We start from the raw sequence: 13,549 nt of genomic DNA on the forward strand, positions 1-13,549 counted from the left end.
GTTTATTGATTTGTATAATTATAACAAAATGGAAATTGAAATAGTCAAGTTTAACATTGTTACAGAATTACATTTAGATGGAATTTACTTTTCTTGTAGTTGTGTAAAAAACAGTTTCAGTACAGTGCTTCCTTGCGAGCACATCTTATTCGACATACCAGAAAAGATGCACCCACTTCATCCTCTTCCAATTCTACTTCTAATGAGACATCGGGAACATCGTCTGAGAAGGGGAGAACCAAACGAGAATTTATATGTTCCATATGTGGAAGGACATTACCTAAATTATATTCTCTTCGAATACACATGTTAAAGCATACAGGTGTAAAGCCACATGCGTGCCAGGTAAGGCCATGAAGTTTATTATATAAAGAAGATTTGCACTTAACTGATGATAATACTGACTTATTCTGGAGTCACCCTTATTCCTGCAAAATATCACAGAGAATTCTAGGACTTTTTCAGTTGCCTGAATTAAGGGCGTTTCCCAATTGTGTTCTTTCATTTGCTATTTAATTTGTTGTAATTTGAAATTAATCTACTAGGATACACATGCAACTCACTAAGATTCAGAAGATGTACTGGGTGAGAATAACAAATTCATCATCCCGTTCATCCCTTTAACCTTCAACAGGACCAGTCTGGACTGGAAAGGAACCCATGGTTTAAACAAATCTCCTTAGCAAAAATCCTGCCTAAGCTGTGTGCTTTTTAGAGCTGAGGACTGAGACTATTAAATGCCCAAATAAAACTTCTAAGTAAAGAATCCTGTGATTAGCCAGTTTAGGGCTATTTGAAACAGTGAAAATTTTCTAATAGGCCCTATAGCCTTGTATATAAGCATGATCCATTTTTTCCCCAGTGAAATTTTTAATGATCCTCTATCTCTTTTTTTTTTTTTTTTTAGCTTTTTATTATAAGAGAATAGAATAGACCCTCATGTACCCTTTATCCAGCTTTAGTAGTTATCAACACATAGTCAGCTGTGTTTTATGTATAGTGTCACTCACTGTCCCACTCCCCCGCCCCCTCATTTCTTTAGAAGCCATGTCCTAAGCATCATGTTATTCATAGACTTGAAAGTAAGTATTAACTGGGCCTCTGGTCTTTTCATGTAGAACTACTCAAAATGTGTGGTCCATGGAAGATAAGTACAGAAATTGAGAGTAGACATCTAGAAATTGTCATAGCAATTGACATTATTGTGACATTTTTATCATATTTAACAAAAAATGGATTGAAGAAAGGAAAAAAAAACCTCGTTCTTCATCACAGAATTCGAGAAGCACTATTCTAGTCGGTGTAGCAAGAAATTAGTGTATTTTCTTGATTAAGTTCTCATGTCTCTTTTAATAGGTAAGGTATACTGTTTACTAGTCACACAAAGATATTGTGAGGGTCTTTTGTACTGCTTTGAGCTCCTCCAAGGATCACCTGGCTGTAATAAAAGTAGCAATATTTGTTAAGTACTGAGTCAGAAGATGATCAGTCTGCTAATATCCTTGACATTTGTTTCAACTTTCAGTTTGTCATTTTGTTCATAAGTTTTTTTCTTTAAAATGGCATACACTTTCTCTCTCCTCATTCTTCAGAAACAGCCCTGACTTCTCTTTTCTGTTTTACCGGTTTAAACACCTGTGCTGTCTCAGGTCTGTGGAAAGACTTTCATCTATAAGCATGGTCTAAAATTACACCAGAGTCTCCATCAATCACAAAAGCAGTTCCAGTGTGAACTGTGTGTTAAGTCATTTGTTACCAAACGGAGTCTTCAAGAACATATGAGTATTCACACAGGTAATAAGAAATTTGTATTGACAAATAATTGACAGTTACACATTATATACTCAAGTTACTATTACACTGATTATGCTATAATTATTTTAGAAATTATATCAATATACTAATGGCTCTATGTATGCAGTTTTTTATTAATGAAAGGAAGGCTAAAGGTTTTCTTAAATCTAGTTTTAGAGCTGTCTTACTGGTATAAAAATACTCATTGTTTTCCTCAGTATAGAAAAAAGTGTACTGAGTATTAAATTATGCATAATTTAGGGGCGCCTGGTGGCTCAGTGGGTTAAGCCTCTGCCTTCAGCTCAGGTCATGATCTCGGGGTCCTAGGATCGAGCCCCGCATATGGCTCTCTGCTCAGCGGGGAGCCTGCTTCCCCCCAACCCCTGTCTACCTCTCTGCCTATTTGTGATCTCTCTCTCTTTCTGTCAAGTAAATAAATAAAATCTTTTTAAAAATTTATGCATAATTTAGATCCAGGCACTTAAAGAAATGGTCATGATTTTAAAAAGTTGATGGGACACCTGTGTAGCTCAGGCATCTGCCTTTGGCTCTGATTGTGATCCTCAGGGTCCTGGGATCAAGTCCTGCTTTGGGCTCCCTGCTCAGTGGGGAGTCTGCTTCTCCCTCTGCGTCTCCCTCTCTCTCTCTCTCTGAGAGAAGGGTATAGTGGCTCTAGAATTTGCATTCAACTCTATATTACTACTCCAGATGATTATACAGGTAAATGACATTCTTTTTTTTTTTTTTTTAATTTTTTTTTAAGATTTTATTTATTTGACAGAGAAAGATCACAAGTAGGCAGAGAAGCAGGCAGAGAGAGAGGAGGAAGCAGGCTCTCTGCAGAGCATAGAGTTTGACGTGGGGCTTGATCCCAGGAACCTGGGATCATGATCCGAGCCGAAGGCAGAGGCTTTAACCCACTGAGCCACCCAGGCTGCCCGGCACATGACATTCTTTGTGTAGTAGTAACCTTGCTAGTACTATAGTTGAGAGGAAATAGAGATTTTGACCTTGTTTGTTGTTCTTCTGAGTAGATGACTGCCAAATGTAATAGCTTTTGTGTCCCCTTGATAAAATAACTTCCAAAGTAGGATGTAAATTGTTCTATTGGAAGAACACTTGATTGTTTGATTTATGTTGTGTTTTTTATTTTTTATAGGTGAGTCCAAGTACCTCTGCTCAGTTTGTGGAAAGTCTTTTCACAGGGGCTCTGGACTCAGCAAGCACCTAAAGAAACACCAGCCAAAGCCTGAGGTTCGAGGTTATCATTGTACTCAGTAAGTATTTAATAGGTAAACTGATCAGTTTCCTTGTGTTCTTAGTAAATATATTTGAAGGTTCCCAAAAAAAGATACTTGAAGTCACTCTAGTTGATAACACTATTATATAATTGAGATTTGCTAAAGGAGTAGAACTTACACACACACACACACATATATATCTGATGTGATAGATATGTGAATTAATTAAATAGGAGGAATCCTTTCACAATGGATACATAAACCATTATGATACACATTTTAAATGTCTTATAATTTTGTCAGCTATACATCTCAGATTCTCTTTTCTCCCTCTTTTTATTTTCCAAAGTCTCCTGAAATCTCTTTTATAATCAAGATAAAACTCACTTAACATAAAATTCATCATTTTAAAGTGTACAATTCACTGACTTTTAGTACATTTAGTACATTGTGCAATTAGACATCACCACTGTCTTACTCCAGAATGCCTTCACATTCAGCCAGGCTGTACGACTCTGTCTTGGCCTTCTCTTCCTGTTTGTGCAGTCAGCCAGAGATGAGAGCCTAGGGCCCTCTCAGGTTTTCTCTAAATATGTGTTGCCCTGGGCAAGTACATGCCTTCTCAGGTTTTCTCTAAATATGTGTTGCCCTGGGCAAGTACATGGACTTCTCAATTCTTGGGAGTATGTAAGAGTTTTTCAAAGCCCCTAATGCACCACCATTTCATTCCCTAGCCTTTTCTCCCAAGCCCTTGGTTTGTATAGTGTTTGAACCAACCACACTTGCCCTGTGCGGCAGAGGCAAATACATTTGCTCTTAAATGTTTTCAGCAGACTTCTCCTTCCCTACAAAGCCCTCTTACCAACATCTAACGATTTATTTTACTATTATATGTTTGCCTGGTTGCTTTACAGTTTTATTCAGTTTCCAGAGTTCCAGTAAAATTGATTCTCATAGTTTAGGCCAGTTTTGTCTACTGCTTTTGTGGAATAGTGGGCTTGTGGGGCTGCTGATTCTGGATATTTGCTGATATCACTTTGATCAGTCTTATTATAAAACAAAGATTTTATTATCAATAGATTTTTAGTTGCAAGTGAATGAAAACCCAATGTAAACTGGCTTGAAAGAAAGGTAAAGTTTAGGAGTCCAAATGGTTTAAGGTAAAGGAGATTCATGCTCATCAACACTTGATGTCTCCAAGGCTTTCTGGACAAGGCAGTCGCAATGGTTTCAGCCTCAAATCCTCTCAACTCCTAAATCACCAAGCTGCTTTTTTGGTAATTCCTATATATAGGTGCTGAGATCCACACCCATCAGATCTGGTTAAGTCATTTGATTATCCCTAATCAGGAATTATGGCCAAGGGAATGCCCGTCCTCTGATTGACTTAGGCCTGAGGCAGTTGCTTCATTTTATCTGTGGTCAACACTGTGGCCTACTCCTAACACATGAACAGAGAAAGGGAGAGGGTAAAAGCGGAGATTTTAGGTGGAGAAAGAAAATCAATGTCTTATAGCCTTTGAGAGTTTTGCGTGGTTCTTCTAAAATGTTTCTAGTACTAGAAATAAACCAGCAAAGGAAAAAAGAGAGAGAGGGAGACAAACCAGGAAACAGACTCTGAACTGTAGAGAACAAACTGATGGTTACTGGAGGGGAGGTGGGTAGGGGATTGGATCAAACAGGTGATGGAGATGAAGGAGTGCACTTCTGTAGAGCACGGGTGTTGTATGGAAGTGTTGAATCACTATATTGTACACCTGAAACTAGTATTACACTCTATGTTAACTAACTAGAATTTAAATAAAAATTTTTAAAAAATTAAAATGTTTCCAGTACTCCAGAGCTAAAAGAACTTAAAGCCCTGAAACCTTATTGCAAGATTGGAATAGTAACAAATTCTTGTGTTTTAAATTGGCATCATTTTGTAGAGTTCTAGAAACCCATTAGTATACTGAGTCTTGGAAATTTGTTTTAAAAAAAAGAATAAAGTGATCTGATTGGTTGAACTTTATTATTACAGATGTGAAAAAAGTTTCTTTGAAGCTAGAGATCTTCGTCAGCACATGAACAAACATCTTGGTGTGAAGCCATTCCAGTGCCAGTTTTGTGATAAGTGCTATAGTTGGAAGAAAGATTGGTATTCTCATGTGAAGTCTCATTCTGTCACTGAGCCTTACAGGTAGTAAATTTGAGCAGGATCTGAACTTACTTGAGATGGTATATGTACTTGGATTAATTCTTTTGGATGCTTGTGCTTTGGGAAAAAAAATTCTTTTTTTTTTTTTTTTACCCCCATTATAGGTGTAATATATGTGGCAAAGAATTTTATGAGAAAGCATTATTTAGAAGGCATGTAAAGAAAGCTACGCATGGGAAAAAAGGAAGAGCAAAGCAGAACCTAGAACGGGTGTGTGAACAATGTGGAAGAAAATTCACTCAGTTAAGAGAGTATAGGAGACACATGAACAACCACGAAGGTAACTGTACTTAATATTATGTATATATATAAGTAGAATGAAAAGCACATCTAATAGTCTCTCTATACCAACCTTCTTGCCTGTTACCTCATCTTCCTTTGATAAGAGTTGAATCCCCATATTATGTGATACTTATTCAAGTGATTGAGGTGATCCTAAACCTGGGTGCCTAGTTATTATGTACATAGGTAGGTTCCTTCTTTAGTGAGCTTAATATTCTAGGTCAACATTTTTTTTTAAGATTTTATTTATCTACTTGACAGAGATCACAAGTAGGAACAGAGGCAGGCTCCCCGCTGAGCAAAGAGCCCGACGCGGGGCTCAATCCCAGGACCCTAAAGAGGCTTTAACCCACTGAGCCAGCCAGGCGCCCCTAGGTCAACATTTTTATGCTGAACTGGACTATTGGAACCTTCTGTTACCTTATCCTAATATTATAGGATCACAGGGAAGGTTAAATGAGTCTGTGCATGGAAAATCACATGAAAATCTCTCAGTAACTTCTGCTTCTGGGAACACCCGTGGAGAGATTAGATAGCAGAATCTTGTTCATTCTAAGGTATACCATTAGATCCTGAGTAAAGACTGCCGTAATCCAGATAGAAAAGGGCTATTGGACTTAAAAGCATTATTTATCAGGGAACTTAAATATGTTTTGTTACTTGTACCTTATACACACACACACACACACACACACACACTTCTCTCTGTCTCCCTCACTCTTTTTTAATAGGAGTCAAGCCATTTGAATGCTTAACATGTGGAGTAGCCTGGGCTGATGCCCGATCTCTAAAACGCCACGTCAGAACACATACTGGTGAACGGCCCTATGTCTGCCCCGTATGTAGTGAAGCCTACATAGATGCTCGAACACTCCGTAAACATATGACTAAATTCCACAGAGATTATGTGCCTTGCAAAATTATGCTGGAGAAAGATACCCTTCAGTTTCATAACCAAGGAACTCAAGTGGAGCATGCTGTTAGTATCTTAACAGCAGACATGCAGGAACAAGAAAGCAGTGGTCCTCAAGAACTGGAGACAGTGGTGGTGACGGGAGAGACCATGGAAGCACTGGAAGCTGTTGCGGCTACGGAAGAGTGTCCGTCAGTATCTACGCTCTCTGACCAAAGCATTATGCAAGTGGTTAATTATGTTTTGGCGCAACAGCAAGGACAGAAGCTCTCAGAAGTGGCAGAAGCTATTCAAACTGTTGAAGTAGAGGTGGCACACATTTCGGAAGCAGAGTGACTGTAGCAATGGAGATCAAAGAAGTGACATCCCATGTGTACTGAACTCACAGAACATCTGTTCACACTGCAGTGTGTGACTGTCTGCCCAAAGTTTGTAGGTCAAGGCTCTGGGCTGTTTGGTGATGTTTGAATTTCTGAACGGTTTGTCTGGCTAATGGGTTCTATTGAAAAATCCATTTATTGTAAAGGAATTGAAAGCAAATTTACTTGATGGTAATGGTTTATCATGGTGTACTTTTTATGAATTAATGTTTATAAAGGACTGGACTAAATTAAAAACTGTATAGTTTCACTTGCATTTTGACATTATTATATACTTTGAGTTTAAAAGGCTGCACTAGTCAGATCTTTTTCTCTTTTATTCTCAAAATAGAGAGGTTCTGTGATTTCATTTGCCCTGTTTATAGGTTCAAAAAAATTCTAATATAAAGCATTTTAGTAGGATGCGTAAGTATATTACATTTTTAAAATGCTTCAAATCTGTGATTCTTGACTTACTATTTATTTTAACCCCTTATAAGTCAGGGATTTATTCTATTTTAAAGCACTTAATGAGTTACATGTTGTAATCAAGTTTGCACAGTATACTTAACCTAGATGGGGAACCCTTAAGTAAATAGCTGATTTTTTAAAATGCCATTAAAATGCATGAAATGCCTATTAAAGCCTTACTATATACTATCTCTTCAAGGCAAGTAAATTGACCATGAGCAAAGGACACTGTTATTAAACATTGTTGGTGGGAAATTTCTCCTTGATAACATGGGACAATGAATGAAAAAAAACTCTTTCTTTTGCTGAAGAATGAACAAATTAAAACTAGATTTGGTATGTTTGCAGCTTTTGTATCATGTTTAATCGTTCAATTTTGTTGAAAAACTGCAATTTAGAAATAGGATAGCAATACGGACCTCTACAGTGGTCCTGTGTGGATACTGTATAATTGTCAAGTAACTTCAGAATATTGAAAAGTCTTCAAGTCAGCCCTCATTTTAGTATACTATATAAAGAAGTTAATTGATTATGGTCCACCAAATTTTTGAAATTATTTTTAAAAGTTATGTGAGAATTATTAATTTGTGTGTTTGATTTTTAAATTCCCACTTCTAGAAGCTATCCAGTTTTCTGACCTTCAAAATAACCTTGGGGAGATGCCACATTTCTCTCCTGTAGGAAACTACCACTCAAACTATAATTGTTAAAATTAAACTTTTTACTTTAGGTATTAGAAGCTAATATAAGGTATAAAAAATGAAGATATAAGCAAAATCACAAGTAAATCATTCCTAAAGCACAAGAAAAGAATGTGCCTTGATGTACATATATTATTAAGATATTTATTCCAGTTTACTTTAAAAAATGGCTGAAAAGATAAAGACTAAATGTGATGCCATGCATGCATTATACCTGCATATGTAATATTTGCATTTGCAAATTTCCCATTGTTCCTATAGCTGTGTGTGTGGCTGACTTTCAATTTTAAGTGAATTGACATACAGTCTATAACTTTATAATGGCTGCTTGTTTATCATACCTTTCAGTTAGTGAAAATGTATTTCAACCTAACTAAAATTTGGAATTGTGTCTTTTATGTTCCATCTTCACCATTGTTACTAGATTTAGTTAATTGTATAAGATCATTAATGTATATCCAAAATTGTAAATAAAAGATGTTGAATCTTGTTTAAAAGCATAAGCTTTGGAGTTGACCTTGTCACTTTTCTCTTCATAACTCAGTTGCTGTCATAAATCAGTTATGTTATTAAAGTTAATCCATTTTTAAAGGCAAGGGGAATTGAATACATTAAAAAATAACCATTGGGTAAAAACATAATATTAAAACTTCTTACTCATAAACAAAATTTTCCCACAAAATTGGAAGTAGTGTGATTTACTAAATGTGTAGAGTTACAGGGTTACCAGTAGGCTCAGTTGGTAGAGCACGTGACTCTTGGTCTTGAGGTAGTGAGTTCAAGCCCCATGTTGGACGTGACTTTTCACAAAATGTGTAGCATTACATAAGTCCGTGTAGAAACAAGTGTTAAGGTTGCAAAAATTCAGTTTTATGTTGCGATGGGGGAAGCTTCTGTATTTCATTTACAATTCTTTCTTAGAAACATGCATTGCTTTGTTGTCAGGTGACTCTCCGATAATTGTGTGGGGACCCCTGGTTAAATGTACTTAAGACTCCTGCTGCCAAGCAGTTTGAGTCATAGCTGTTAGTCACTGAAATGTATAAATTGATAGCAATGAATTAATTCTCTGACATGGGTTTTAATCTGTTTTATTAACAGTGGCTATATACAGAATTTCACAAGGTTGCCTAAACTGCTGAACTTAAAGCTAATCCAAAAGTTGTTTTGTCTTTTTTGATGCATTGATGCAAACTCTCTGTGCATGCATGATATTTCCTGCTCATGATTCTTCTTGTCAAACCTGTAATCTCTTGGAAATTTCTAAACAGTTTTACATCTAATGCTTCGAACATACATAATAAAAGCCTTCGCTTCCTCTTGATCCTATATATTGATCGATTAGAGTTTGTAGAAGCTTGTGGAGCAAAGATGCATAAGTAACATTTTTAAAAAAGATTTACTTATTTTTTTGACAGAGAGAGAGCACAAGCAGGCAGAATAGCAGGGAGAGGGAGAGGCGGAAGCAGACTCCCTACCAAGCAGGGAGCCCGATGCAGGACTTGATCCCGGGCCCCTGGCATCATGACCTGAGCTGAAGGCAGATGCTTAATGACTGAGCCACCCAAGCACCCCTAACTAACGTATTTAATCAGTTTAAATATACCATGCTTATAATGTATTACTTGATGTTCTGAAGTTTAAATATGACTGCTTACTGAGTTTTTCCTCAAGAGTCTTAGGGGATTTTGGAGTATGAACTTACCTCCAATAGGGCCTCATCTTTGGGAAGCCTGTGCAACCCTCATGGGTTGAAGAATGAGTCCTTCCAGATCATTTTTTTTTTTTTTAAAGATTTTATTTATTTGTCAGAGAGAGGGAGAGCGAGCAAGCACAGGCAGACAGAATGGCAGGCAGAGGCAGAGGGAGAAGCAGGCTTCCTGCCGAGCAAGGAGCCCGATGTGGGACTGGATACCAGGACGCTGGGACCATGACCTGAGCCAAAGGCAGCTGCTTAACCAGCTGAGCCACCCAGGCGTCCCTTTTCCAGATCATTTTTGAATTTGCTTCTGCTAGGTTGCTCAAGAGAGTTCATGGTTAGGTACTATTTTTATATTAATTCTCCGACTATGGTTTCCTGGACCAGCACTTATAAATTTGAACTTCAGGCCAGTTTGGGAGCAAGCTGGCTATTCTAAATCTTTTTTTTTTTTTTTTAAGATTTTATTTATTTATTTGACAGAGAACATAAGCAGGCAGAGAGTCAAGCATAGAGAGAGGAGGAAACAGGCTCCCTGCTGAGCAGAGAGCCTGATCTGGGGCTCGATTCCAGGACCCTGAGATCATGACCTGAGCTGAAGGCAGAGGCTTAACCCACTGAGCCACCCAGGCGCCCCTGGCTATTCTGAATCTTCAAGGGAGGTTTTTGCCCACTGACAGCCCAGGCTGGGATAGACAAATACCCATATCTGCCTGGACTGGTGAACTGAGTTTTTTTCCTGACTGTTCTTTCACTGAAGATGTAGCTCTTCAGTGGTCCCATTGTTTTGTTTTGTTTACTTTTTAAGTAGGCTCCCTGCCCAACTTGGGGCTTGAACTCACAACCCTGAAATCCAAGAGTCATGTGCTCTACCAGCTGAGCCAGCCAGGAGCTCCGATGGATCTCAGTATTGTGTTTAATTTCTTTTTCCAATTTCTGTAGACCTAAATGCTGATGGTATTGCCTTCTAGCTATCACAAGCCCCCCTCTGAGACTGCCCATCCAGTCTACCACTAGACTACTACTACAAGTTCAACTCTCTTTCCTCTTATCTGGGGACTCTGGGACATTTCCTTTCTTACAAACTTAGTATTATGACTTTCAAAGGAGTTTGTTAACATTTTATCAAGTGGAGAGTTAATTTCATGTAGTTTGACCTCTTCCAAAGTCTGGAAACCAAATAGCATCTCTTTAAATATTTTCCCTTCTGGTTACTTTATATTTTTGTAAGTTTTATTTCTACCCTCAATACCTCTTTCATTTTCCCCATCTTTTTCTCACTTCCTGATAACCTTCTTGGAGTTCCTCAACCTAATCTGTAACTGTTCTTACTCAATTATCTCTTCTTCATTTTAAAATTGTATTTCATCTCCTCTATTTTAGAGCTTGTCTTTTCATTCTATTAATGGTACCGGTTGATGAATGTTAAGTCTTTAATTTTAATGCGGTCCAGTTTATAAGCTTTTTTATGGTGTAGATTTCCCAATTGTGCACACAATTTTCTGAGTACTCTGATTTTTTCCATTGTTCAGCCATGCCATTTTATAAACGAAAGGTACATACATATGTAGATTTCTTTTTGGAATCTATTCTGCTTTTTTCTTTATTTCTGTACACTTGCACAAATTCCTTGCAATACCAAGTTGCAACAATACTAAATCCTTATAGTACTTGCGACTACTACTACTATCTTAATACTGTAGGTTTATAATAATTTTAATATCTGATAGAGTAAACCCTCCTCCTTTGTTCTTATTTCAGATTGTCTTGCATATTCTTTAACTATAAATTCTATAATGAATTTACCAATTGTAGAATTTACCAATTTCTACAGTAAAATCCTGTTGGCATTTTCACTGGAATTGCATCAAACTTCTAGATCCATTTGGAGAGAATTGGTATCTTTTTTTAACTGAATTTTCACTCCAAGAACACATTTCTTCACTTATGTAAGTCAATGTTTTAGTTTGTGTAAATATATTAGATACATTTTTATGCAATGGGCAAAATCTGTCCACAAAAAGCTCCAGCAAAACATTCTAAAAGGTGAAATGTTTAAAATTTTCTGACATAGGAAGTAAGACCTTTTATCCAACAACCTTTCTAAATTCCCTTAGTTTTTACTTTCTCCATACCCAATTATGTTATTTGGAAATAAGTTCTATTTCTCCAATTCTAGCTTGCCTTATTGCTTTCTATAAGACCTCCAGTACAATGTTTAGTTGGTGTGATAGTTGGCATCCTTTTTTCCCATCTCAGAGTGAAAATCTGAAATTAACATGGTGAGGCAGATAGCTTCAGAATGAAGGCTTATTGCCAGAAAAACCAACCATGTGATTAGAGAGTTAGAATTTTAGCTCCACCCCACAATTTCCAGAGGGGAGGGTTCTCCAGCTCCTAATTCATTAATTAATCATGCCCACGTAATGTAGCCTCCACAAAACCTAGAGACTTGTGAGAGTTCCTTGTTGCTGAACATAGAGCTGTACTAGGTGGGTGTCACACCCCAACCACAGGGATAGAAGGTCTTGTGCTCCTGCCTTCCAGACCTTGTCCTATAGGTCTCTTCCACATGGCTTTTCCTGGGTTGTATCCTTTATAATAAAACTGTAATTGTAAGTATAACACTTTAAGTGAGTTCTGTGATTTGTTCTACTAAATTATCAAAGGAGAAGCTCCATAGAAGCTCCCAACTTTGTAGTCAGTCAGGCAGAAGAGTGGGTGGTTTAGGGAAATCCAAGACTTGCAGCTGGCATCTGAAGCAGCTGCAGTAGTCCTGTGGGACTGAGCTCTTCACTTGTGGGGTCTGTGTGAATTCTGGGTCTTGCCATAAATGAATTGTATGTAAAAGTCTGTGGTGTTTCAAACAAAACCTCTCCTTCCCCAACCATCTCTCAGTGAGGTGGAGACACCACTCTGATCTCCCACTGGCTCCCAGTCAGAGGGCTATTTATCTGGGAGGATCAAGACATCAGTCTTCCTTACTCTGCCCCCAGCTGTCTGTTTCTGAGCTAAGGCTGGTTATGTGTGGTTGAGAGGTGGCGTTTCCCGTCTTCCATCGTGAAACAAAGGTTCTACCTGGGGCAAAGTGAGCTGAGAATACTGAGGCTCTGACCACTGTTGTCTCTGTTCATGAGGTGGTGTTGCCTTTCTTAAATGATTTTTCTCGAACACATGTCTTTCATTTGGTGCTTAGCCATTTCAAGATACTTTAAATGGTTGCTTTTATATTTTTTACAATTTTCAGTGGTTTCGTTGCACAACTCATCTATCCTACAAGTTGATCCTCTTTCCAATCATTTTCAGTATTTCAGTATTCTTTTCAGGTGCACATGGGATATTCTTCAGAACAAATCACATGTTAGGCCATAAAACAAGACTCAATAAATTTAAGACTGAAATAGTATCAAGTAATTTTCTGACCACAACTGTATGAAACTAGAAATCAATTATAAGAGAAAAGCTAGAAAAAACATAAACACATGAAGGCTAAACAATATGTTACTCAACCACCAATGGGACAACAAAGAAAGTAGAAAAGATAAAAAGAAAAGATTTTATTTCTTTCTTTGAGAAGGGAAGAAAATGAGCAGGGGGAGGAGGTGGAGGGAAAGGGAGAAGCAGACTCCCCACTGAGCACGGAGACTGATGTAGGGCTCAATCCTGGGACTCTGGCGTCTTGACCGGAGATGAAGGCAGTTGCCCAACTGAGCCAACCAAGTGCTTGGCAGCTGCTTTGTCTTAAATTACTCCTATCAGAGAGTGTAACGTCTCTGGTAAAAGCGATGATTCTAATTTTCTTCCTTAGGGCAACACATAGCCAATGCCTGCTATAGTATTAAATGGAATAGAATGAGAATTTTTTTTTTAATAGTGCTTTCTTAAAAAATAT

General features: G+C 37.6%; 1 protein-coding gene across 1 annotated transcript in view; it reads left to right on the forward strand.

Moving 5' to 3' along the window:
• The window catches only part of ZBTB11 (zinc finger and BTB domain containing 11), a 30,400-nt gene extending 21,939 nt beyond the window's left edge, over positions 1-8,461 (forward strand). Inside the window, exons 6-11 of the mRNA XM_059164276.1 lie at positions 100-345; positions 1,650-1,794; positions 2,954-3,071; positions 5,056-5,214; positions 5,337-5,512; positions 6,246-8,461. Of these exons, the coding sequence (XP_059020259.1) occupies positions 100-345; positions 1,650-1,794; positions 2,954-3,071; positions 5,056-5,214; positions 5,337-5,512; positions 6,246-6,763 (1,362 nt within the window). The 3' untranslated portion in view covers positions 6,764-8,461. The remainder of the gene's footprint in view (positions 1-99; positions 346-1,649; positions 1,795-2,953; positions 3,072-5,055; positions 5,215-5,336; positions 5,513-6,245) is intronic.
• Positions 8,462-13,549: the final 5,088 nt, after the last annotated feature.

The sequence above is a fragment of the Mustela lutreola genome, chromosome 2 (assembly GCF_030435805.1).
Source record: "Mustela lutreola isolate mMusLut2 chromosome 2, mMusLut2.pri, whole genome shotgun sequence".
In the NCBI taxonomy this organism is placed as follows: Eukaryota; Metazoa; Chordata; class Mammalia; order Carnivora; family Mustelidae; genus Mustela; species Mustela lutreola.